The following is a 25181-nucleotide window of genomic DNA, read 5'->3' as shown; positions in this document are numbered from 1 at the left end:
CAGGGCTGTGTGTGTCAAACACATAGTAGTGTGTTACACACCTTACACACATTAATATAAACTAACAGGGCTCTGTGTGTGTTAGACACATAGCAGTGTGTTACACACCTTACAAACATTAATATAAACTAACAGGGCTGTGTGTGTCAAACACATAGCAGTGTGTTACACACCTTACACACATTAATATAAACTAACAGGGCTCTGTGTGTGTTAGACACATAGCAGTGTGTTACACACCTTACAAACATTAATATAAACTAACAGGGCTGTGTGTGTCAAACACATAGCAGTGTGTTACACACCTTACACACATTAATTGTCTTCAACCTTCCCAAGTTCTCCCCTGCTGAGGTCACTCCACTGGCTACCAGTCACTGCAGGTTCAAAGTCCTGACCCTCACCTACACTGCAGCCAACAGGACAGCCCCCGTCTACTTACAGCACATGATTAAATCCTATACGGCCACTTGACCACTGCCTTGCACCCCCTGCCATCCGGGTAAAGGGTTCAATCTTGTCTCTACCATGGAGCTTCTCCACCCTAGCTCTCCAGTGGTGGAACGAACTCCCTGTTCCTCTACGAACCTCTCCCTCACTACCCATCTTCCACCGTGGTCTGAAGATGCATCTCTTCAGACTATACCTGGACTAACTATCACCACTCTGTAGATCATTTCTATCACTTAAATCCCTCTATTTCTACACATGTACCTCCTGTGCCACTCATGTTACATGTACCTCCATCCAGCACTTATTGTGCCTTTTATCATTGTCTAGACGTTGCTTGTAATGCCTCCTAGTTTGACTAGCATAGGTTAGGTCAGAGTAATGTTCACTGTGTGAATTGGACTTAATGTGTTCATGGCTATGAATAACTGTGCAAAATATTGTACCTTATCGGACCTGTGTTTCGTAGTTGTTCCAATTACCTTTTGTATGCACTTATTGTACGTCACTTTGGATAAAAGCGTCTGGCAAATAAATGTAATGTAACATTATATAAACTAACAGGGCTGTGTGTGTTAAACTAAAATAACATGAATGTGGAATGAGTCATTATCAAACACATTTGAGTTTACACCCCACTACAGTTCAGGAAACAGGACTAATTCATTTTCTTCATTCATTTGTGTAGTCAAATTCTACCAAGAGGAAGAACAGGAACATGCTGTTTCAGTTCTGTGGAATGTCTGTTTTCACATTAGAAACATTGACATCAGTGTTGTATTTAGTCACATTGTAGCCTTAATTTATTGAAGGGGTTTGTGTTTGTACTCACCCCATTCTCTGCAGTTTACAGTGTGGATCCTCCAGTCCAGCAGACAACGCTCTCACTCCTGAATCCTGCAGCTCGTTGTCTCTGAGCTCCAGATCTCTCAGCTCTGAGTGAGCAGAATGCAGGACTGAGGCCAGAACATCACAGCAGCCCTCTGTGAGATTACACCAACCCAGCCTGTGGAGAGACCACACACACACAAACATACACGCAGGCACACAAACACACACACAAATCCTTTGTGACATTGTTCACCTTGACAGTTGATACATATGTACCTACGCATTCCCGAGATGTACACACAAAAACAGGGAGGGGGGTGTGCAAATTAAGTTCATAAAGTATTCTGACTAATCCACAAAAGTCTAAGGCAATTACTGGCCTCTAATAAATTAATCGCATGGAAAGGGTTATCTGATTTTCAGACATTAATTTAATCTGCAAACACAAAAAACAGCATTTTTGTGGTGAACTTTACCTCACCTGACATGTTCTTCAGTTCATAAACATCTAGCTATACATTTCAAAGACGCTGAATATTCATCACTATAAATAGATAAATATAACTGTTAATGTACTCGTATAACCCATTAGCTAAATACAGTACTGTCATCATGATAACATTTTCTTCCTAATCTTGTAACCATCAAGTTATCAAACAATTTACGTATTACAGTCTGTTAGGGTTTTGAACATTAATTTTAAAATATTCAGCAATGTGAAATGAAACCGCATTCAATATAAAATTGCGCTCTTCCTTATTTACCTCTCGCCTAAGTAACGTGACGGTAACCATGACAACGCTATTTAAAATGTGACCGTTAGGAGGGTAGGTTGGTTACCATGGCGATGCCAGCTCGCTCTGAGCTGTTTACTGTTACCTCAGCTAGTTAATTCTTTGAAAATACAGAACTACAGTTACATAACGCACTTATTTGATAATAACTATTAACACTTTGCAAATATAATTTGTTTACCATTTACATCAAACAACATGACCCTCAAGTTGACACTTGTAGCCGTTGTTCTAAGTTCAGCTTTCGCTTTGACTCACAGTCACAGGCACGAGTTAGCTAGCTAGCCAGCCCAACCTACCTTAACGTTACTTCATGACCCAAATTAGCTAGCGGAGCCAGAGAGGAACTAAGCAGCTAACTGTCACGGACAACTTAAATATATACACCAGTATATAAAATAACATGAAAGGTTTATCTAACCAATCATGACATTATTGGTCAGACCTGTGATATTGTCCCTGCTAACAGCTGAAGCAGTGCCGGAGCCGTGTACGAGCTGTGCTACACTTCAGTTCATCTGGCACGATCTTACAGCAATGCAACTACGGCATCAACTGGAATTACACTGCATCGCCACCTAGTGGCTGTATCAGAACAGCACAACTGATTACTGCCACTAACTTTTATTGCTGGTAGATACTAGATTTTCAAAAATGTGGTGTCTTTTGAAACTTCCATACATTGCACCTATGTTCTCCATGTCTTTACGCTATAATCCATCCAATCATTTTATTCTCGCACGCTTTTGCGAATATAATAGATTAATTACTGCATTACATTTAATTATTTTTGTATCAATGATAATAATAATGAAAATAATAGCCTGATGTATTAGGTCGTTTTATTCTTTTAAAACCCCTTATCAACATGTTTGGTAGCCCTTGTGGAGTAATATAAACTGCACAAAAAATTTTATAAGTGGGGGCATTTGAAGATTATTAGAATACTTATCTAAGAAATACTCCTGTAAATGATGTTATTCTTTAGATGATAGGAGCTAGAGCCAGAATATTTATGTCTGAATCAGACTATTCCACACAGCATGACTGCTTACAAAGGTATAATATCCAGGCTATGACTTGGGACTGGAACCATAGAAAAGTGACTAAACTAAACGATGTAACACTGCATCTAAACAGCAGCTCACATGTTATTCAGATGGACACTCTCCCATCAAGATGTACACACTTTACCAGCAGAATAAAATACCATTTTATTCACAATCCTTTCCGAAACACCACAATCCTGAAAATTAAACATCCTGCTGGACTGAACTCTGACAGTTCTACAGATGTAATTCTGACATTCTGGGCCCTTTTCCTATACTGTAAGTTCTCTGAATTGGGGCAATGGGCTCATCTACCTTTTCTATGATCTTTTCTCTGGGCTTAACCCTCCCATCCCATACTAGATGTGCAGCTGCCACCTTGCAGAGTGGACAGTGAGTTAGTTTTCAGTGCTGTAGGATGTTTGGCCACCACCAAAAGGAAAGACAACACACATTTTCCATGTGTGGACAGTGAATTTGCTCATTTCCTTTTAGTTTTCTGTGACAAACTTCCCACAGCACTGCAAGCTAACACAGCTAAAGGCAGACTCACTGTAACAGGAAGTAATGCACATGCTCATATATATGTATTGTGGTGTGGGCCTCTGGAGCCCCGCCCCTCCCTGCCATCAGCTGCCACTCAGCTCCACTTCACCTGTGTCTCACCGGCCCAGCCTGCCACCCCATGGACAGCGCCGGAGGGACAGGGCTGTGTTTCAGCACCTCCACTCTGCACTCAGACCTGGACAGTGCCGGAGGGACAGGGCTGTGTTTCAGCACCTCCACTCTGCACTCAGACCTGGACAGTGCCGGAGGGACAGGGCTGAGTTTCAGCACCTCCACTCTGCACTCAGACCTGGACAGTGCCGGAGGGACAGGGCTGAGTTTCAGCACCTCCACTCCGCACTCGGACCTGGACCTGAGATACAGTCAGGCCACACCATGGATCATGGATTATGATTGTCTAGCAGCCTTAATAAATAATTGCCTCATAATAATTGGCCAGCAGCCCAAATGAAAGGCAGCTGTTAGCTGTTTATAAGAAGGTAGAATGTCTTAATCATTGTACCTGCACACTGAAGAAGGCAACACGCCAAAACGTTTGTGCATGAATCTACATTAAAGAAAACTAATAAAAAAATAAATAATGACATTTTTTTTGAAGCTTTGTAGCCATTTTTTTGAGTGTGAACCAATTTCTTTTCAATTGACGATATTTCTCCGGTTTCTACGCACCAAACAAATTAAAATGGGTGAGTGCAGTGATTTCTCTTGTTATGAACAATAAAAGTCCTCTACAGGCATGTTGCCAGCACTATCTGCCTCGTCTGTGCCTCGTTCCCGTAACATACAGTATGGATGTGATAAAAGTTTATTAAAGGAGATGAAAGGAATTGAAGGTATCTGTAAGTGGGTGGAAAATCACAACCTGTACCTGTACAACATGCCATACAAATGCTCAGCCCGTTTGCAAATGTCACACAATGCAAATCATGCAAACTATGCAGACTACACAGAAGTATAAAACAGTCCTTAGAAGGACCATCACTGTAAACCCTTGCAGGAGGAGTATGCAACACATACAGAAATGATAGATTCAATCATTAGGGCACACCAGTAGTACAATACCCCTTATTTAATGTCAGGATAATTACCATTCAGTGCCCACAAACCCTGTAGAGGTGGTAGGTACTAGAGTTTTGGTCAGGTCAGACTCTATTTTGCCAAATATAAACTAGTGTGGATTGCGGGAGATGTTCTCTGGATAGCATTTAAGGGAAGCTCAAACAATTTACTTCATTATCCAAGTCCTTTCATAAAAAGCATTTTTGGAAGCACCCCCATAGAAGCATCCAATTGCACCAAGTGTGGCTCTGACAGACAGTAGCATGTCCAATGCGAAAGGAGGCTACTGCCCTCCTGGAAGAGCACATAGAACACCGCAGCGCTACTATAGCCAAGGGCTACAGACAATAGCCAAGGGCTACAGACTCCAGAGTAAAACCCCCCATTTCAACAGAGTCATTTACTCTCAAACACAAGAGAGCGCTCCCATGTTTAAGAGGAATAAATTTCTTCCCTCTTACAAAAAGGGGGAAATACGTGTGGTTCCCAGCAATCAAACCCAACATAGTTTTTATTTTCATTATTTCCAGCTCCCAAAGAAGGACGGTTCTCAACTTCCTATCTTGGATCTCAGTGTTAAACAAACATTTGAGGCAATATAATTTAAAAATGTTAACATACAGCACTCTTTCACGTTCAATATGTCAGAACGACTGGAAAATTTTGTGCAATTCTTTTAATCAATCGTCAGCACCCTATAATTGATTAATAATGATGAACTGATTAGATTAAAATCTACTCCATTGCCTATAAAAAGAATGACTTAAAATATGCTTAACTTAATACTTAAGCATTTTCGTTAAGGAGTATGAGCATGTCTATGTGCTTTTGGGTCAGTCTGGTGTGCAGTCTGCTGAAGGTGAGACCAGCAGCTGAGAAGATGCGCTCAGATGGCACTAATGTTTCAGTAATGGACCAATAATGTTTCACTAATGCTGCCAGTCAAGGGAACCGTGACTCTCTAATTTAACATTTTAGAAATGTCTCTTTAATTTGAAATCTAATCACCAACGTTAGGTTATTCATTGAAATGGTTTATTGAAATTCAACTGTTTAATCTATAGAAATTCATCAATCAACATTCTTATAAAGAATTAACAGTTAATTGATTAACTTAACATCACTATGTCACATCAGTAAATCTGAAAGATGCCTTCTTCCACGTAAGCATTTATCCCCCTCACACAAAATTCCTCCGCTTCGCCATCGCGGTGTTTGCTACAAATACACAGCTCCACCCTTCGGCCTTTCCCTGAGTCCACGGGTGTTCTGTCTTTGGGTAGAGGCGGGTCTGGCTCCAGGCTATTGGCTGATCATTGCCAATTCAAAACCCAGAGTTGTGTAGGACACTCAGCGAGTTCTGCCACGTGTTGTCTCTTGGTTTCAGAGTAAACCTCCCCAAGAGCAATCTCTCCCCATCCTGGAGTGTAACGTTCCTGGGAGTGGATGTATACTCTGTATCTATGTGAGTTTGCCTATCAGCAGACTCCATTTTATCTCTCAGGGTATGCCTCTCTTAGTTCAAACCAGACTCAAGAGTGCAGTATCACACATGCCTCAGACTACAGGGGCTGATGGTGTCAGCCTCTCAGGTTTTGCCACTGGGGCTGTTACGGTGAAGCCACACTGATTCTGGCAAAGCCGCCTGGCACCACTCCCGCGTCCCACAATCGGCCACTTGTGGGCGTGTCACCTATTTTATGACAGACAGTTGTGTTTGTTAAATGTTGGTCGGGTTTAATGTTGCCTTTCATGTCATTGTCCAGTTTGAATAAAAACTTTTAAAATGATCTTACATTTTCATCATTACATTTTTACATGACAAATAAATGTAATGTAAAAATGTAATGCTGAAAATGTAAGATATTGTATTTGAATTATTATGATAGGCTAGGCTCCCTTATTCATTTTGTGATTCAAATTTAATATTAAATAGGATTCCTGCTTGTTTTCAAATTTTTGGATGGAGAGCACTTTATAAATATAAGTAGGATTATTGGTTTTTATCATTATCTGAATTGGATTAGCCAGCTAATGTTATCAAATTTAGATCTGGTTAGCTAGTTAGGTGGCTGGTAGAAATGATCACAAACAACAAGCAACTAATATATTATTAGTTTTATGGTCACCTTGATTTCACTTAGTCTACGTTTCTCTCACAACTAGATCTGGATGTGCTTCATTGTTATCCGATAAACGTTCTTGTTCAAATCACCAGTTTCTTTGGTAAAACATTTGTGCTGCTATCATTTATTTTATTTTTTAAATAAAATTGTTTGCAATATATAAATATATATGGCACGTTTCCTTCTTTTGAATTACTATGCAGTAAATTCAATCTGCCTCAAACCCATTTCATTCGATTTCTACAAATTTGCAACTATATTAGATCTAATACAACTACCTTTCCTGTTTCTGACGTGCTGTGCTTTTCACAGAACCTTATGGATAAAGAGAAATCCTTTCCTACCATTAAGGTCTACCTGGCAGCTATCACTGCTTGTCATGTTGGTTTCAGAAACTATGCAGTGGGGCAGCACCCCCTCATTCACAGGTTCATGAAGGGGCCTCACTGTTCTCTGCCTGTTGCTAAAAAGCTCATTTCCCCTTGGGATTTATCACTGGAGCTGGAGGCTCTGTCTCTAAGGCCATTTGAGTCTATAAATGAGAGATTTAAAATTGCTGTCTCTCCTGACAGTGTTGCTGCTTGCACTAGCCTCAGATAAGTGAGTTAGTGACCTCCATACGCCCTCAGTCCATCTCTCGTGCACAATATTCTCCCCTAAAATGGATTGGCTTTTTCTTAAGCTCAATCCAGCCTTTATGCCTAAAAGCTTCCCTGTTTTCACATGTGAGATGTTGGAGCTTGTTGCTTTTCACCTACCACCTTTCTCCTCTGGCGAGGAGCATAGGCTGCATATGCTGTGTTCTCTGCACATATATGACAAAGACTAAGGCTTTTAGAAAAAGCGACCAGCTCTTAGTCACCTGGGCCCCTGCCTGCAAAGGAAAAGTATCTCTAAGCAGCGGCTGTGCCATTGGCTTGTGGAAGCTACTATTATGGCATATGATTCAAAGAGGACAAAGAGAACACCCCCCTTGGGCCTGAGGGCTCATTCTACGAGGGGCATGGCTGCATCGTGGGCCCTATTCCACAGGGTCTCCTTGCAGAATATTTATTCAGCTGCAGGCTGGGTTTCTCCAGATACTGTTGCTAAGTTCTACCGCCTGAACGTCACCAGAAGGCCGGTAGCCCACTCAGTTCTGGGGGTATGCTCTTTGTGAGGCAAAAACATCTCCCCTCATCTGCTATGAGTTTTAGTACTTCACATTGTTCCTAGCCCTGGCTATAGCTTTGGACAGTGGAATGTGTTTAGTACTTCGCGACACGGGCTGTGCCAGATATCACCCTCCCCTCAGGGGTGGAGGCATCCCTTGCTGGCCTGACAGTATCTCAGCTGTGAACATAAGTCAATCTGGGAGTTGTCCATATCTCCCCATAGGTGGATCTCAAACACGAGATGATTAAAGAGAACTGTAGGTTACTGTTGTAACCCCGGTGGAGAGACCCACCAACACTGCCCTGCTTGCCGCGCATGAGAAGTGAATATGAAGAGTAGTAGCACTGCAGTGTCCCATATGTTCTTCCAGGAGGGCAGTAGTCTCCTGTAGCATTGAATGCGCTACTGGCTGTCAAAACCACACTTGGTGCAATTGGATGACCGGATATCATTCCCCATACGTGGATCTCTCTACTCTGTGTGTCGGAGAACCGGGGTAGCAACAGTAACTTAAAGTTTTGGGGTAACACCCTTACTGAGGTACTCACTGGGCATATTGTTAGATTCACTATCAGGATATGGAGCTCTTCATGGATAGCTGCTAGGGTCAGTCAAATGTTATTTAATAGAATAATACAGAAGTTATGCCTTGTGATATTTATATAGTCTCGCTACCCAAATGGTGTAAATCTTAATTAGGTTAATCCCAGGGATAGTTGTTGGTTTTAGATTCCTGGATGATTAGGATAATTACCTCGCAGGACTGAAGGTCTTAATGTTAGAGAACACTTAGATGAATGCCTGGCAGCGGTAGCTAGCCTCTCTCTCCAGGATACAGGGTCAAGCTACCCATCATTTCATATGAGCACACCCCAGTCAATAATCTCAAGAGAAAAATTGTATTCACACAAATATTCAGGTTAGAGGTTTTGAAAATGAATGGAGTCAGGAAATTAGTCCTCCCTATGACAAAATTCAAACCCTTACATTGCCATAATCAGTCATTCTATTTAGTTAATGTCACACAGTACACAGCACTACTCACCCCAGTCTCTGCAGTTTACAGTTTGGACTCCTCAGTCCAGCACAGAGCAGCTCCACTCCCGAATCTCCCAGGTTATTGTAGCTGAGGTCCAGATCTCTCAGGGGTGAGTTTGATGACTGGAGAGCTGAGGCCACAATATCACAGGACTTCACTGTGAGGTCACAGATGTTCAGTCTGCAAAGAAGAGTTCATACATTCAAGTAATGAAGAATTATTGGCACTCTTCATTAAAACGAGCATAAATGATTGTATAAAAGAAACATTTAAACAAAATAATTTTAATTTTCTGCTCAAACATTTGTAGAAACTGCTTACTTTCACTTTAATAAAACATAATTCTTATAAAAAACTTTAAAAGAGAAAATAGTATTTTTCACAAAAACATAGGGGTCAAAATTATTGGCACCCTGAAAGAATATTTAAAATAAAACCAAACAAAGTGGCATCTAATGAAATTTGATTTTAAAAAATTGATCTCAGTCCCCCAGAACTGTTTGGTGCCTTTCACCATTTCCTGTTTCACTGGGGTACAAATATGAGGTTGCACAAATGTAAAATCCCTTTGTCATCCATCACTACGGGATAAGGGATCAGCTGAGCCCCTGTGCTGAGGCCGTCTCAGGATACCCTGGTGCTGCACACTGTTAAGGGATCAGCTGAGCCCCTGTGCTGAGGCCGTCTCAGGACCCCCTGGTGCTGCACACTTCTAAGGGATCAGTGGGCAGGGAGTGGGGGAGCCCCGATACTCCCAGGGAGAGCAGGGCAGCAGTGCAACACTGTATGACAGAGGAACATCTGCACATTGTTTTTATGCATTAAAACACAGGAATAAGCAGTGAGCAGGCTGTACGGACCCAGCGGCAGTTTATATTGAGATTAAAGCTCAGACAGCAGTGTATTTAAAACTCCAGGTGTCACTGTCGGGCAAGCAACAATTAAGTAAAAATATGTTTATTTTCTGAATCCAGTCCTTCAGTCAATGCCCTTGTTAAAATGTTCAGCTTACTGAACACAAGTGGTATCGCATGCTAAAACCCCTCACTTAACCTACATATAAAATATATTTTACGTGATTTAATTTAACAAGTATTATTGAAAATGACAATTATGAATTCAATCATTGATAGGTCAGTCGACAGTAACCTGGTGGAATCAACTGACAAACCAAAACTAACTCTGTATCAGGTCTACTTCTAAGTTACAATACAAAACAGAAGACATCAAACAAGATGCTAAATTTAGATTACCAGAAAAGAAAGACTGAAGAGACAGACCTTATCAAAGTATTCCCCTCTTCTAGTGCCACAGGAACAAAGGAAATGAACTAAAACGCACAACCAAGAAACCACCACCAAAATAAAGACCAACTGCAACACAACACAACTTTTTCCTGAGGCCATCATAAACACTTGACGCAACATGGCTTGAGCATGTTTGCACCGTTTGGGCAATGCCGAGTCCAGGTGTAGAAGGGGGGCGTGCTCATTTATGACGAGGAGTGCCCTATTTAAAAGCTGACAGTGTACTTATTAATTAAAGTGTCCTTATGTTGTTGAAAGCATGGCTAAGAACCATATTATTACCTAAATTTTCAGGAATTTAGTCCCTTTCTAACAAGAACAAATGTGAATATATTAGGAGGTAATTCCGTTAAGTAATTGAATACCAATAAAAATCATGGAAGTTTACTTGTGCTTCTAACATAAACATAAAGTTTTCAGTCAATGCTTTCAATAAAATGTCACAGATTGCATTTAAACTTTAGATCAAACAGAATCTTTATTCATTCTGTAGCCACACTGGGCCTCTGGCCTTGTAAATAGCTCTGTCTTCTGGTTTGTCTCTCCTGAGACAAACTCTGCAGGAGGTGGGACCCATAGATCGCCTGCCTAGATAAGGGTATCAGAGTGGCGTAAAGGACGTTTCCTTTAATGTTCATGGAGGGGAAGGTAGGCAGCATTCTTTAAGCCAATATTGTATCCAGTTCACTGTTTCTCTCTCTGAGGCCATAATATAAACACTTGATATCTGATATACTGTAGATAAATTCATTGCTAATTTTGCCCTCCCGCCCAACCATAGAGTCTGGCTTCAGTCGGTTTGTGGTCTGAAAAACAAAGCATCACTGCAGACCCGTCGCCCCGTCCCACAGGTGGACCATTTCTGAGCAGCCAGCAGCTCAGTGGTTGCAGTCTCGTCAGAGGCAGTTCATGAAAATGATAGGTATTGTGTAGTAATACTCATCTCATAAAAAAACACGTTTTCAACGTACAAAAATGCCAAGTTACTCAAAAGTATTGATATCAAAATGACGCCAAGTTACGGTACTACAAACAATATAGGCTATCTTGCCTCACCGAAATTTAATAACATGTATTCCAAAGCAATGCTACCCAATATTTCCTCAATTCTTTCAAGTCACTTGGCCCTGTGTTTTGTAATCTTACCATATTACAATGTCATGCAAATGTTGTGTCAGATCAAAGTGTCAAATATTTCGTATTGCCTCATGGAACACATTGAAATTCATGTAGAAAACTGCTGGTCAGTCACTACAGGAAGCATATTTCTCCAGAAAACATATGTTTATACTTGCTTCTGAACTGAATTTGACTAAATGTACAAGTGATTGTATATTTGCTACGTACAATAAATACATGTAAAATACATATTGTACATACATACATAGAGAACTTATTTATCCCCATGGGGACATTTGCCTCGCAGCATGTTACATTCACATTTACGAACAGACATTTATACCAAGAAACATACAATCATTCACGCAACAGAAAGGCTGACCACCAAAATACATACATACCAATACAAATTGGACATATAGATGTCTATTCAATCAATCATGACTGTGAGAAAGCCATCCACACATATGTTTGGCCTGTCCATGTACTGCACGCTTATATACACACAGGGCCAAGTGACTTGAAAGAATTGAGGAAATATTGGTAGCACTGCTTTGAAATACATGTTATGAAATTTCGGTGAGGCAAGATAGCCTATATTGTTTGTAGTACCGTAACTTGGCGTCATTTTGATATCAATACTTTTGAGTAACTTGGCATTTTTGTACGTTGAAAACGTGTTTTTTATGAGATATCATTTCTTTTTGCAAAGCGTTTTATTACGAGAGTGAGAAATGCGAAGTGACCCTGTAAGAAACGGTTGTGGATTATGGCTATCATTGTGTGAATTTGTACAGTCTGATGAGCGTGTACGTTTAGCAGTTTCGGTTTGCTATATATGTAAAACAGTGGCTGTGACAAATAGTGCGGTGGCGTAATTGTAAACGCATCAGAAAAGGTGAAATATGGCCAGTGTAGCTATGTAGGCTACTCACGGATTTGACGGGCATCCAACGAGCCTTGATTGACAAAAGAATCAGCAAGCCCGTAGAATTAGAGCTGCCTAGGTCCGACTTGTGTACCCTTCTGTCCTGCTCCGTTGTCTGTTATTTCGTGAAGATGCACTTTTAGTGTTTGTAAGGTTTATAAGGCATTTTGATAGGCTTATCTGCAGGTAGGAATCCTCTTTGCTGTTTTGTTAAGGTAGAACCGGAAAAGTTGATAGTGGAGAATAGGAACAGACGCATAGGCTATGTCCCAGCAGGCTTTGCATATGAGAAAATAACAAGTGTGAGATAAATTAGGCGAAATGATGAAATTGCGTAGTTGAAACAATATGTTTTTTTAGCAGAATGGGCATGTAGGTGAAGGTTGACATGATCACAGACTATAGTGCGAAGTAAATGAAGTGACCATGAGCGAACTTAGTTTCCTTATCAAACGGTATATAACAGTTTGTATTTAACATTAGTTGTTTAAGTGGAGGGTTAAATAACATGTGTAATCTATTGCATGAATGTGTTTTTCTCATGTTCAGTGCTAGTAGTTATACTTATGAGTGAATCATGATTTTAAATGTAATGTTTTAAAGCGGAGTTGCAGAACGTACATACATAGTAATTGTTTGTAGCCTATGTGGCTAGATAGAGAACAGGGCGAGGTAACATGAATGTAGAAACGTGGCGTTTGCTGATATGAAGGTTCTGTACGGTAGCCAAGTGAATAAATATAGTTAGTAGAAATGGCACAGCGGTGAACTGGTGTAACTTTTTAATAAAAGGAATACATTTGCGTCATGAAATGCATATGGGTGGCCGTGAGTGAGTTTTGGTAAAGCAAATATAAGCGTAAGAAAATGTTAGTGTAAAAGAGGAAATGATCTGCCTGAGGGCGAGTCGGGATTCAAGCCTTAAACCGGAGGTTTACCAGTCTGTGACTTGGTTAGTGCAGCACCATGTCATAGCTATGCAATGCGTGAAATATCATTAGCAAACCTGCCGGTGGTTTTAAAGAAGAACACAGGCCAGTAAGCACAGAAGAGCTCCCGTTGAATCCATATGGATTAGCAATATTGTAGCCGGTTAATAACTGAACGTACAGACGGTAAGTCATAATGCATATGGCTTAGCAATATTGTTGCCGGTTAATAACTGAACAGTGAACGGCGGGTAGATATGGTGCAAAAGCAATAATTGATAAGTAGTAGACAATTATTAGTGAGGGTCGAAGCAGGTTAAAGAACCATGTTCCTAGCTGGGCTTGAACCTAGGACCCCGTGTTCTCAAGACTGTAACCTTGCCCACTAGGCCACAGGCGGACTAGCTGATTAAACTGGAAATGTTTCAGAGTAAAAAGGTATGGGTATTTTGCGTGTGTATGCACGTTTTTGATTGGGTCGTGTAGGTGAAGATTTGGCTGGTGTCAGTGAAATGTCCAATGGGGAGACATGTTGTTAGTGGGATAGGCGGCAGGAAAAATAAGAATGAGAAGAAGAAGAAGAAGAAGAAGAAGAAGAAGAAGGAGAAAACGCAAAATCCCCTTAGTTTGGGGCTTTATTGTGTGGACATGTGAAGTTGTTTATGAATTCTGTTTGTTGAAATGGGGTCAGAATGTACAGAATTTAATGTTTTTAAGGGCTGAGTGTCTGTGGCTGTTGTGGTTATTTCTGTGGGGAACCCTGAAAAGTGCCAAACTCTCGGTGCTGTATAGGTATGGGGCATGCCCCCGCCAAGGCGTAACTTGGCGGGATGGCATACCTGCCATCCCAATTGGTATTTTGCGTGTGTATGTGCGTTTTTGATTGGGTCGTGTAGGTGAAGATTTGGCTGGTGTCAGTGAAATGTCCAATGGGTAGACATGTTGTTAGTGGGATAGGCGGCAGGAAAAATAAGAATGAGAAGAAGAAGAAGAAGAAGAAGAAAGAGAAGAAGAAAGAGAAGAAGAAGAAGAAGAAGAAGGAGAAAACGCAAAATCCCCTTAGTTTGGAGCTTTATTGTGTGGACATGTGGAGTTGTTTATGAAATCTGTTTGTTGAAATGGGGTCAGAATGTACAGAATTTAATGTTTTTAAGGGCTGAGTGTCTGTGGCTGTTGTGGTTATTTCTGTGGGGAACCCTGAAAAGTGCCAAACTCTCGGTGCTGTATAGGTATGGGGGCATGCCCCCGCCAAGGCGTAACTTGGCGGGATGGCATACCTGCCATCCCAATTTGAGCACCCTGGGGCAATACAGAAGGACTCTCTATGCATTTTTTGTTTCGTTTCTTTCTTCCTGATTCATCGCTGAGCTCACCGAAAGTCAGCCATCTACCAATAGGAACTGAGCAGCCGAGACTAATGCCAATGATGTCACAAACTATCTTGTTCCAAGATGGCTGCAGCCTCATGTAAAAAAGGGAATTTTAGCTTTTTTCCTGGAAAATACAGATCAATTTCAGATTTGAATTCAGGGCCATACCTTTTTTAAGGTAACAAGCGTGAATCCGCAATAGCTGCGACCGCACACGCGCATGCATCCATGCGTGCATGCAGGGGCGTCATGCAGAATTCTGGAGGGGCACAGTTAGAGCAGGGGGCATGGGGGTCCTTCCCCAGAAAAAGAAAGAAAATAATGACGCAATTTTCTGCAATCTGGCATATATATTCAAAGACTTTGGGGGGATTATTTCACTAAATCAGTTTTTGTAGCTCAGGAAGCTCCCACTTTATATTAGGGTAAATACTGTATATTTATTTGGAGATTTTCATGTCAATTATATGTGCTGTTATGTTTATTGGAAATGACACTCACTTATTCACTCACTTCTACACTAGCTTCTACACTGCTGCCACTTTTCTTGAAAAAGAGCTAAATCTTGTCTGCTTCACCCAAAAATTTTAAGGGACATAAATTCACATAAAAAGACTATATCCACAATGCTAATTAATTTAGAGAACATAGATAATAAAGCCACAGATGAAAGGAACCTGCCAACATGGTAACATTTGTATTTTCAAACACAATGCATAGGAAGCAGCATGAGTACAGATGAGACTGTGCTGACATCACATAGCAGTGTCTGCTCCATTGCCAATAAAAGCTCAGACTGAGCAGTAGTAACCTATTTTCTCTGAAAGATCCATCATCACCACTAGCCTAAGTACATATAACCTGTAACCACACCTACACCCAATTAAATCTGCATACATTTCCATGAAGGAAAAATAGCCTATCACTATAAATCTCACCTAAGATAAACTACCTCTTGCACTATCAACCTCCTGACTGAGGACAGGGCTGGGGCTTTCTGTCGTTTTTTTAAAGATTTTCCTCTGCATCTTGACCTGGAGATATCAAATGGAATTCAGTGTTTTGCTAACTATAACTACTGGTGGTAAAAATAAACAGCTCACTGCCAAACCGGTGCCTGCCCGCGGCAGATGGGTTCCCCCTCTGAGTCCGGTTCTGCTCAAGGTTTCTTTCTGCTATCAGTCAGGGAGTTTTTCCTTGCCACTGTTGCCCTAGGCTTACTCTTTGGGGGCCGGTTCTCTAAAGCTGCTTTGTGACAAAGCTCCTTTGTTAAAAGTGCTATACAAATAAAAATTGATTGATTGATTGATAAGATTCACACAGCTCTCCTTTACCAATATCAAATAGCATGCTATGCTATCACAAATCACGACTAGCTAGCGAGCCAGAAGGCTAAACAACCAGATTGAGGGATGGCTACTAACTTTAGCTGGTACTAGCATGCAAATCTTGCAAAGCAAACTATGCCTATATTTCTCAAATGCAATTAAGTGCATATGACTAATTGCATTTCATTTTCACACGTTTGAAAAAGGGATTGATGCTCTACTAACCACTTCAGCAACACACCGTTAAGCTGTAGCCTACATCTCCTCCAGCATTGATGCGCAACAGAGTGTTGTCTGTGTGCGTGCGTACCTGCTGTTGCAGGGAAAGGGGGTGTGTGACTTTCTGAGGTATGATCTATAAGATAATTAGAAGAATACGTTTGACTCGTAATATAAAATTATCATAACTACATATTATAAAAAATAATAGTAACAAAATAAAATTAAAATATAAAAAATTCAGATATCAAAAATCCGGTGGGGCACGTGCCCCCCCAGCTTGAATGGGCATGACGCGTCTGCGTGCATGCATCCACGCACACACCCTCCCCCAAACACGTGACCTCCATGCCCAATTTCAGCCTCAAAATGTGTGGCTGCTAGAGGTTGGGCACAGCTTTGCAGACCGTCAGATGGTACATGCACAAGTTAGACAGCAGTTCATGATAAACTTTTTCTTGAAGTTTTATGGTGTTACGTAAATTTTCCACAAAGTTTTACCATGTTACGTGATAGGCCTTTTTGTGATAGGCCACTCCTGCTGCCATACCCCCTTTTGCCAATTGGCATGAACAGTTAATGGGCTGTTCTTTGGCGCACGACCAAATTTTCCACAAAATCTTGTGAACATCCGTGAATCCATTCGAGAGTTATGCACCTTTTTGTGATAGGCCACGCCCATTGCCACACCCCCTCTTGGTCAATCAGCCTGAAAAGTTACTCAGTTTACTCATGACCAGTTTACTTTGGTCATGACCAACCTCCATGCCAAATTTCAGCCTCCTGGGGCGAAAACTGTGGCCGCTACGTGGTGGGACACTTTTTGTGAGACCAACCGACCGACAGACAGAGCCATTGAGCTGCAGTTGCCTCAAGACCTTATGTTTCCCTCCACACTAGGCATTTGAAAATATAAAATTGCTTATCACCACTTTCATTGAATTTTGAGTGGTTTAGTCAACTTTGTCACACCTGTGGTGTTCCGGGTCTAAAATGATCGCCATAGGAAATTAACGGGTGACAAAATTTGGTGATGATTTATGGTTTTTGAGCGGTTAAAACAGACCAGCCAAATTTGGCCGCAAACACTATAATAATGGGGGAGCAACGAACACTGGAGAAATTAATTCACATGGCTTCTCTTATCACTGTTATGCTGATGATACATAAATCTTCTTCTCTATCCCTCCATCGACTATACCGGTCAATGAGAAACAACAAGACAGAGCTTCTGTTCATCCCCTACAAGAAATCCCTACTACAGGACCTCTCAATCAATGTCTATGGCATTATAGTGACTGACTCTGCAGCAAGCCTGGGGGTGGTCCAGGATGACCAGGTAGACCTCAAGGAGCACATCAAGGCAAAATCATGATCCTACAGATTCCTCCTGTACAACATCAGGAGGATTCGACCATACCTGACCACGCACTCCACCCAGCTACTTGTCCAGAGTATGGTGACCTCCCGTCTTGACTCCTGCAACTATTTCCTTGCAAGCCAGCCAGCCAGCTTGTGCCATACAGCCCCTACAGATGATTCAGAATGCGGCTGCCCTACTGAGGTCACTCCACTGGCTACCAATCATCACCAGGATCAGGTTCAAGTCCTTACCACACCTACACTGTAGCCAAAAGGACAGCCCTCGCCTACCTACAGGACATGATTCAATCCTACAAGCCAGCTCGACCACTCCACTCTTCTACAGCAGGGCGACTTGCACTCTCTGCCATCAGGGTGAATGGTTCTCACTCGTCCCTAGCACAAAGCTTCTCCACCCTAGCTCCCCAGTGGTGGAACAAACTCCCTGTTCCTCTACAAACCACTCAGTCATTGCCCGTCTTCTGCTGTAGTCCGAAGACGCATCTCTTCAAACTGTACCTGGACTAACTATCACTACTCTGCAGAGCATACCCAGCTAGGATCACTTATCACTTGTACCCTTCTACCTTATTCCTGTAACACTTTCATGTTACACATGCACCTCCAACCAGCACTCATATTGCATTTGTATTGTTAACTTGATCTCATAAAAAACACGTTTTCAACGTACAAAAATGCCAAGTTACTCAAAAGTATTGATATCAAAATGACGCCAAGTTACGGTACTACAAACAATATAGGCTATCTTGCCTCACCGAAATTTCATAACATGTATTCCAAAGCAATGCTACCCAATATTTCCTCAATTCTTTCAAGTCACTTGGCCCTGTGTGTATATAAGCGTGCAGTACATGGACAGGCCAAACATATGTGTGGATGGCTCTCTCACAGTCAAGATTGATTGAATAGGCGTGTATATGTCCAATTTGTATTGTTATGTATGTATTTTGGTGGCCAGCCTATCTGTTGCGTGAATGATTGTATGTTTCTTGGTATAAATGTCTGTTCGTAAATGTGAATGTAACATGCTGCGAGGGAAATGTCCCCATGGGGATAAAGAAGTTCTCTATGTATGTATGTACAATATGTATTTTACATGTATTTATTGTACGTTGCAAATATACAATCACTTTTACATTTAGTCAAATTCAGTTCAGAAGCAAGTATAAACATATGTTTTCTGGAGAAATATGCTTCCTGTAGTGACTGACCAGCAGTTTTCTACATGAATTTCAATGTGTTTCATGAGGCAATACGAAATATTTGACACTTTGATCTGACACAACGTTTGCATGACATTGTAATATGGTAAGATTACAAAACACAGGGCCAAGTGACTTGAAAGAATTGAGGAAATATTGGGTAGCATTGCTTTGGAATACATGTTATGAAATTTCGGTGAGGCAAGATAGCCTATATTGTTTGTAGTACCGTAACTTGGCGTCATTTTGATATCAATACTTTTGAGTAACTTGGCATTTTTGTACGTTGAAAACGTGTTTTTTATGAGATATCATTTCTTTTTGCAAAGCGTTTTATTACGAGAGTGAGAAATGCGAAGTGACCCTGTAAGAAACGGTTGTGGATTATGGCTATCATTGTGTGAATTTGTACAGTCTGATGAGCGTGTACGTTTAGCAGTTTCGGTTTGCTATATATGTAAAACAGCGGCTATGACAAATCGTGCGGTGGCGTAATTGTGACCGCATCAGAAAAGGTGAAATATGGCCAGTATAGCTATGTAGGCTACTCACGGATTTGACGGGCATCCAACGAGCCTTGATTGACAAAAGAATCAGCAAGCCCGTAGAATTAGAGCTGCCTAGGTCGCAACTTGTGTACCCTTCTGTCCTGCTCCGTTGTCTATTTCGTGAAGATGCACTTTTAGTGTTTGTAAGGTTTATAAGGCATTTTGATAGGCTTATCTGCAGGTAGGAATCCTCTTTGCTGTTTTGTTAAGCTAGAACCGGAAAAGTTGATAGTGGAGAATAGAAGCAGACGCATATGTCCCAGCAGGCTTTGCATATGAGAAAATAACAAGTGTGAGATAAATTAGGCGAAATGATGAAATTGCGTAGTTGAAACAATATGTTTTTTAGCAGAATGGGCATGTAGGTGAAGGTTGACATGATCACAGACTATAGTGCGAAGTAAATGAAGTGACCATGAGCGAGCTTACTTTTTTTATCAAACGGTATATATAACAGTCTGTATTTAACAATAGTTGTTGAAGTGGAGGGTTAAATAACGTGTGCAATCTATTGCACTAATGTGTTTTTCTCATGTTCAGTGCTAGTATTTATACTTATGAGTGAATCATGATTTTAAATGTAATGTTTTAATGCGGAGTTGCAGAACGTACATACGTAGTAATTGTTTGTAGCCTATGTGGCTAGATAGAGAACAGGGCGAGGTAACATGAATGTAGAAACGTGGCGTTTGCTGATAAGAAGGTTTTGTACGGTAGCCAAGTAAAGAAATATAGTTATTAGAAATGGCACAGCGGTGAACTGGTGTAACTTTTTAATAAAAGGAATACATTTGCCGTCATGAAATGCATATGGGTGGCCGTGAGTGAGTTTTGGTAAAGCAAATATAACCGTAAGAAAACGTTAGTGTAAAAGAGGAAATGATCTGCCTGAGGGCGAGTCGGGATTCATGCCTTATACCGGAGGTTTACCAGTCTGTGACTTCGTTAGTGCAGCACCATGCCATAGCTATGCAATGCGTGAAATATCATTAGCAAACCTGCCGGTGGTTTTAAAGAAGAACACAGGCCAGTAAGCACAGAAGAGCTCCCGTTGAATCCATATGGCTTAGCAATATTGTAGCCGGTTAATAACTGAACGTACAGACGGTAAGTGATAATGCATATGGCTTAGCAATATTGTAGCCGGTTAATAACTGAACGGTGAACGGCGGGTAGATATGGTGCAAAAGCAATAATTGATAAGTAGTAGACAATAATTAGTGAGGGTAGAAGCAGGTGAAAGAACCATGTTCCTAGCTGGGCTTGAACCTAGGACCCCGTGTTCTCAAGACTGTAACCTTGCCCACTAGGCCACAGGCGGACTAGCTGATTAAACTGGAAATGTTTCAGAGTAAAAAGGTATGGGTATTTTGCGTGTGTATGCACGTTTTTGATTGGGTCGTGTAGGTGAAGATTTGGCTGGTGTCAGTGAAATGTCCAATGGGGAGACATGTTGTTAGTGGGATAGGCGGCAGGAAAAATAAGAATGAGAAGAAGAAGAAGAAGAAGAAGAAGAAGAAGAAGGAGAAAACGCAAAATCCCCTTAGTTTGGGGCTTTATTGTGTGGACATGTGAAGTTGTTTATGAATTCTGTTTGTTGAAATGGGGTCAGAATGTACAGAATTTAATGTTTTTAAGGGCTGAGTGTCTGTGGCTGTTGTGGTTATTTCTGTGGGGAACCCTGAAAAGTGCCAAACTCTCGGTGCTGTATAGGTATGGGGCATGCCCCCGCCAAGGCGTAACTTGGCGGGATGGCATACCTGCCATCCCAATGTTGTGGCGTGACAACTAGCTACATCAAGTTAACGATACAAATGCAATATGAAATATGCAAGGAATTGCGTGTTATGCATTCAAACGACAAAGCGATACTCATCACATTAATATCGCTAATTAAATCAACCTGCATCGGAGTAAACCTGTCGCTGCACAAAACACTGCACAAAAAATGTATTGCCAGTCATTTTGGTGTCACCCCCCTAGTGACGCCTCTGAATAAGTGTTCTCTTCTTCAACATGTCCATGTGTTTAAAAAGTGTTACCTAAGTGCTTAGTTTGTATTCAATATTTAAACATTTGCTTTTGCAGTATAGACCAAACATTGCATAATTGAAAGCCCCAAAAATAAAAGGTCACTAAAATGTTTTTTTTTATCATTTATTTACAGATGAACTCCCGCTTGTCATGGTTCTGTGTTTCTGTCTCTGTTTTTCCTTGTTGGGCCACCAGACGGCGGCACTTCAGTTTTGAGTTTCAGTTCGTTCTCCCTCCCTGTGTTAATTGTATTATTGGTTTTAATTATTCTATCATTGTTCCCACCTGTCTCCTTACTTAATCATCCTCCCCACCTGCCTCTCGTTATCCCTTCCCTCTCGTTTGACTATGTATTTAGTGCACCTTGTCTATTTAAGTTCTTTGTCCCCTTGACTCGGGTGCTGGTTCCTTGTGTTTGTTTCTGATTTGTATGTATCTGCTTGCCTGTGTTTGTGTGTTTCTGAATGCATTTCATGTGTGTTTCCGCCTGTGTGTTTCTGCCTGTTAGTTCCTACCTGGTTTCTGTCCTGCCTGTGTTCTGCTCTGTGTGTGTTTTGAATTTTGAGTTTTCTGTTTTGTGTTTTTTGGAAGTGCCCTGTGTGGCCTTTTGGTTTCCTGGTTTTTGTTCCCTGTTGTGTCAGTAAAGTCTTTGTTAATTTTCCTTTTTTGAGTTTGTGTTTTTTTCTCTGCATTTGGGTCCTCCCTACCTGTTACGTGACACTGCTGAGGCAACCACCCTCTGAGGTGGAACCTGGCACCTTAATGCTTTGTAAAATAATGAAAATAATTATAAAAAATATTATAAATGATAAAGTATTGTAATTTTAAATCCTATAATATTATACAACTGTAGAATTGAAGAAAATGCAATAACCAATTATTTTGCACAAACATGTCCGCACTCAAATGTGCGTAAGTGTGCTCTTGAGTGTGCGTAGATTCTGTTCTTACCTAAGAACAAATCCCAAATAAGAAAACACTGGTGTATATAAGAACCGCTCAGACCCTAGAATCTTAAGTCGATGCTGAAGAGCCACCTCTCCTCGTTGGCATTCAATTCGAGTTGAGCTTGTCACCTTGATTTTATCTTCTGTTGTGCCGTAATTATTTTCTACTATGTTTATTGCTTCATTTTATTCTTATTTTTATTTACTTTTATATTCGTTTTTGGTATTTTAAGTCTGTTCAGCACTTTGGTCAACTGTGGTTGTTGTAAATGTGCTATACAAATAAACTTTGACTTGCTGCGTGGACTGAACTTACTGTGTTAATGGCTATGAATAACTGTCATCATGAGTATTGTACCTTATTGGACCTGTGTTTTGTAGTTGTTTCAATGACCTTCGGTATGCACTAATTGTATGTTGCTTTGGATAAAAGTTTCTGCCAAATAAAAGTGATGTAAATGTAATGGTTAATGTAACTTGAACGGCTAACGTAACATCGGCCGGTTAATATACGGCTACAAATGTTTTGATGAATAATGAAATACTTCAACTGTTAATAACACATCAAAAATCCAGTCTTCCATTATACCAAGTGTACTTAAAAAGAATTAAAATACTCCTGGAGATATAGAAACACTACAACATGAACCCTAATAGGGTTCATGTTGGGTTCACTCTAATAGTGTTCATAGGGTTCACCCTAATAACCCTCATTGCACTTTTGGAGTAATTCCATTGACTGTCCAGTAAAGCATACCGTAAATATAGAAAAAAGGATTAACGCATCAGAAACGCTTTCAGAGACTGAATGCTTCTTGTTTAAAAGTCTCTATTTGGAATTAGGGCTGGGCAATACAACACAACGAAAATGATCTAATTCAATAATGGTTGTCACCACTGTGTATTGCCGTTCTTTTCGTCTTTTTCTCATTAGTTATAGGCTACCGGATGTGGTAGTAAACAAACATGCTGCAGAGACCGTGTGAAATGCTTCCGGAAAAAACTGATCAGGAGAAAGGCCTTATAGCTTCAATGTGATTTACAAAGACTCATCACAGGTTCACACGGAAGCTGTACGATATTGCTGCAGATTGGCTGCCTTATCAACACTTAATAGACGCTTACGCTTTTTTCTCTTGAAGTATTTAACACAGCCTCTATAGTTTGGTTGTTTAATACCACTGTGAGACACACGCACACGTACACACGCAGACCCACACACACACACCCTGTTCCTCTTATGGTTTGCACCACCGAGATACCATTTGTTTTCCTGCACACAATAAGGTCTGCTCATCCTAACTGAGGGAATGGACAGTTCCCCACAGCCCAACTAAAGCTCTTGTTTGTTCTGCAACAAGAACATTAAATTCCCCCTTTAGGACCTTCAATATGACATCACATGTCTCCTCACTCATTGAGTGATGTCCACCTCCCATACATAAGACCCAAAGGGTACATGACAGGATATTAGTGACTTACAGAAGAATCATTCTTCTGTATCGTTTGTTTGACATTTGTCAACATGAGGACTAGAGTTGTGGCTATGAAAGTCAAGGAAGCTGTTATGAGGCTGAGAAATAATTTAAAAAACTGTTGGAGACATAGACCACTCTTAGGCTCACCAAAATCAACTGTTTGGAACATCATTAAGAAGAGAGCACTGGTAAGCTTGATAATTGCAAATGGCTTGGTGGGCCAAAAAAGAATTCTCACCATAATGAAGAAAAACCCCCAAACACCTGTTCTACAAATCAGAAGCACTCTCCATAATACAGGTATGGATGTGTCAGTACCTCCTGTCTGCAGAAGATTTCACAAACAATGACAGAAGCTATACTGCAAGATGCAAAAGTTAGCATTAGCATAACACAAATCTTTCTACAATCAACATAACATCTCAATACATAAAACCAATATTGATCATCTTAACGATCACCAAAAAAACTATTCTCCTAAATTGAAAATCTACGAATTCATTAAGTATCACACAATGGCAAAACCTTCTCACTGAACACATATCAATGGAACAAAAATAACTGTCTCACTTAAAAATCTAAGCGACTTCACAACTATGTCATGTAAACATTGTAATTGTATAAATAAAGCTGTCCTCCGTTGAGTGGGGAAGTTGGTCTAATTGAAAAATAATAAATACATGAATAATTAACAATGAAAAAAGTGTTATAGCAGTGAAGACGTATTGCAACACCCATGCAGCCAACAACACACATCATCTTTTAGGACTAAGAAGCTAAATTGTCATCACCACGAATGAGTGTTTATAGCTGGTAAGCCTGCACTAAAGGACCTGAATCTTTTACCAGAAGGTAGAAGTAGGAATTTAGGGTAAAAGATGTGAGTGGGGTCTGATACTATTTTCTGTGCCTGTCTGATAACGGATTCCTCATATATCGTCTGAAGAGATGGGTGTTTCCCAACCCCCATAATATTCATAGCAATCTGCACCAGATGAACCATCAGACATTTCATTAGTACAGTCAAGTTACCAAACCATTGGTACCTGTGCCACTGCTGTGGCTCTTTCACCTTGTCACGCCCGTATTGTAATAATCTGGGAATTAAGCAACGAACCGCTTAAAACTGACTGAACAAAACGATATCCCTATTTTTCTTGAATTATACATAATAATAAAAAATAATCCACCATCTGGATGTACAAAAGTGCATTTCACAGTCGTGGACAACTACAAACCACACGTTCAATAAGATAAAATACTCATTTCGTACAGCTGTTTCTAGCTAAGAACACAGTTTAGTTCACACAGTGAACACT

At 40.7% G+C, this 25181-nt stretch overlaps 1 protein-coding gene across 20 annotated transcripts in view; it reads right to left on the bottom strand.

The window, feature by feature from the left end:
- The window catches only part of LOC135242401 (NACHT, LRR and PYD domains-containing protein 12-like), a 505695-nt gene that overhangs the window by 326293 nt on the left and 154221 nt on the right, over window positions 1-25181 (bottom strand). For 3 of the 20 annotated variants that reach the window (XM_064313461.1, XM_064313456.1, XM_064313460.1), the window contains 2 exons: window positions 9077-9250; window positions 1283-1456 (listed from right to left, as the gene is read on the bottom strand). The exons of 15 other annotated variants lie outside the window; for them this stretch is intronic. In XM_064313461.1, coding sequence (XP_064169531.1) covers window positions 1283-1456; window positions 9077-9250 — 348 coding nt within the window. The remainder of the gene's footprint in view (window positions 1-1282; window positions 1457-9076; window positions 9251-25181) is intronic. 2 more of the 20 variants (XM_064313463.1, XM_064313457.1) reach the window with 2 other exon arrangements.

The sequence above is a fragment of the Anguilla rostrata genome, chromosome 16 (genome assembly GCF_018555375.3).
Source record: "Anguilla rostrata isolate EN2019 chromosome 16, ASM1855537v3, whole genome shotgun sequence".
NCBI classification, from domain to species: Eukaryota; Metazoa; Chordata; class Actinopteri; order Anguilliformes; family Anguillidae; genus Anguilla; species Anguilla rostrata.
Note: the sequence above shows the minus strand (reverse complement) of the source record. Positions and strands in the feature narration are given on the sequence as shown.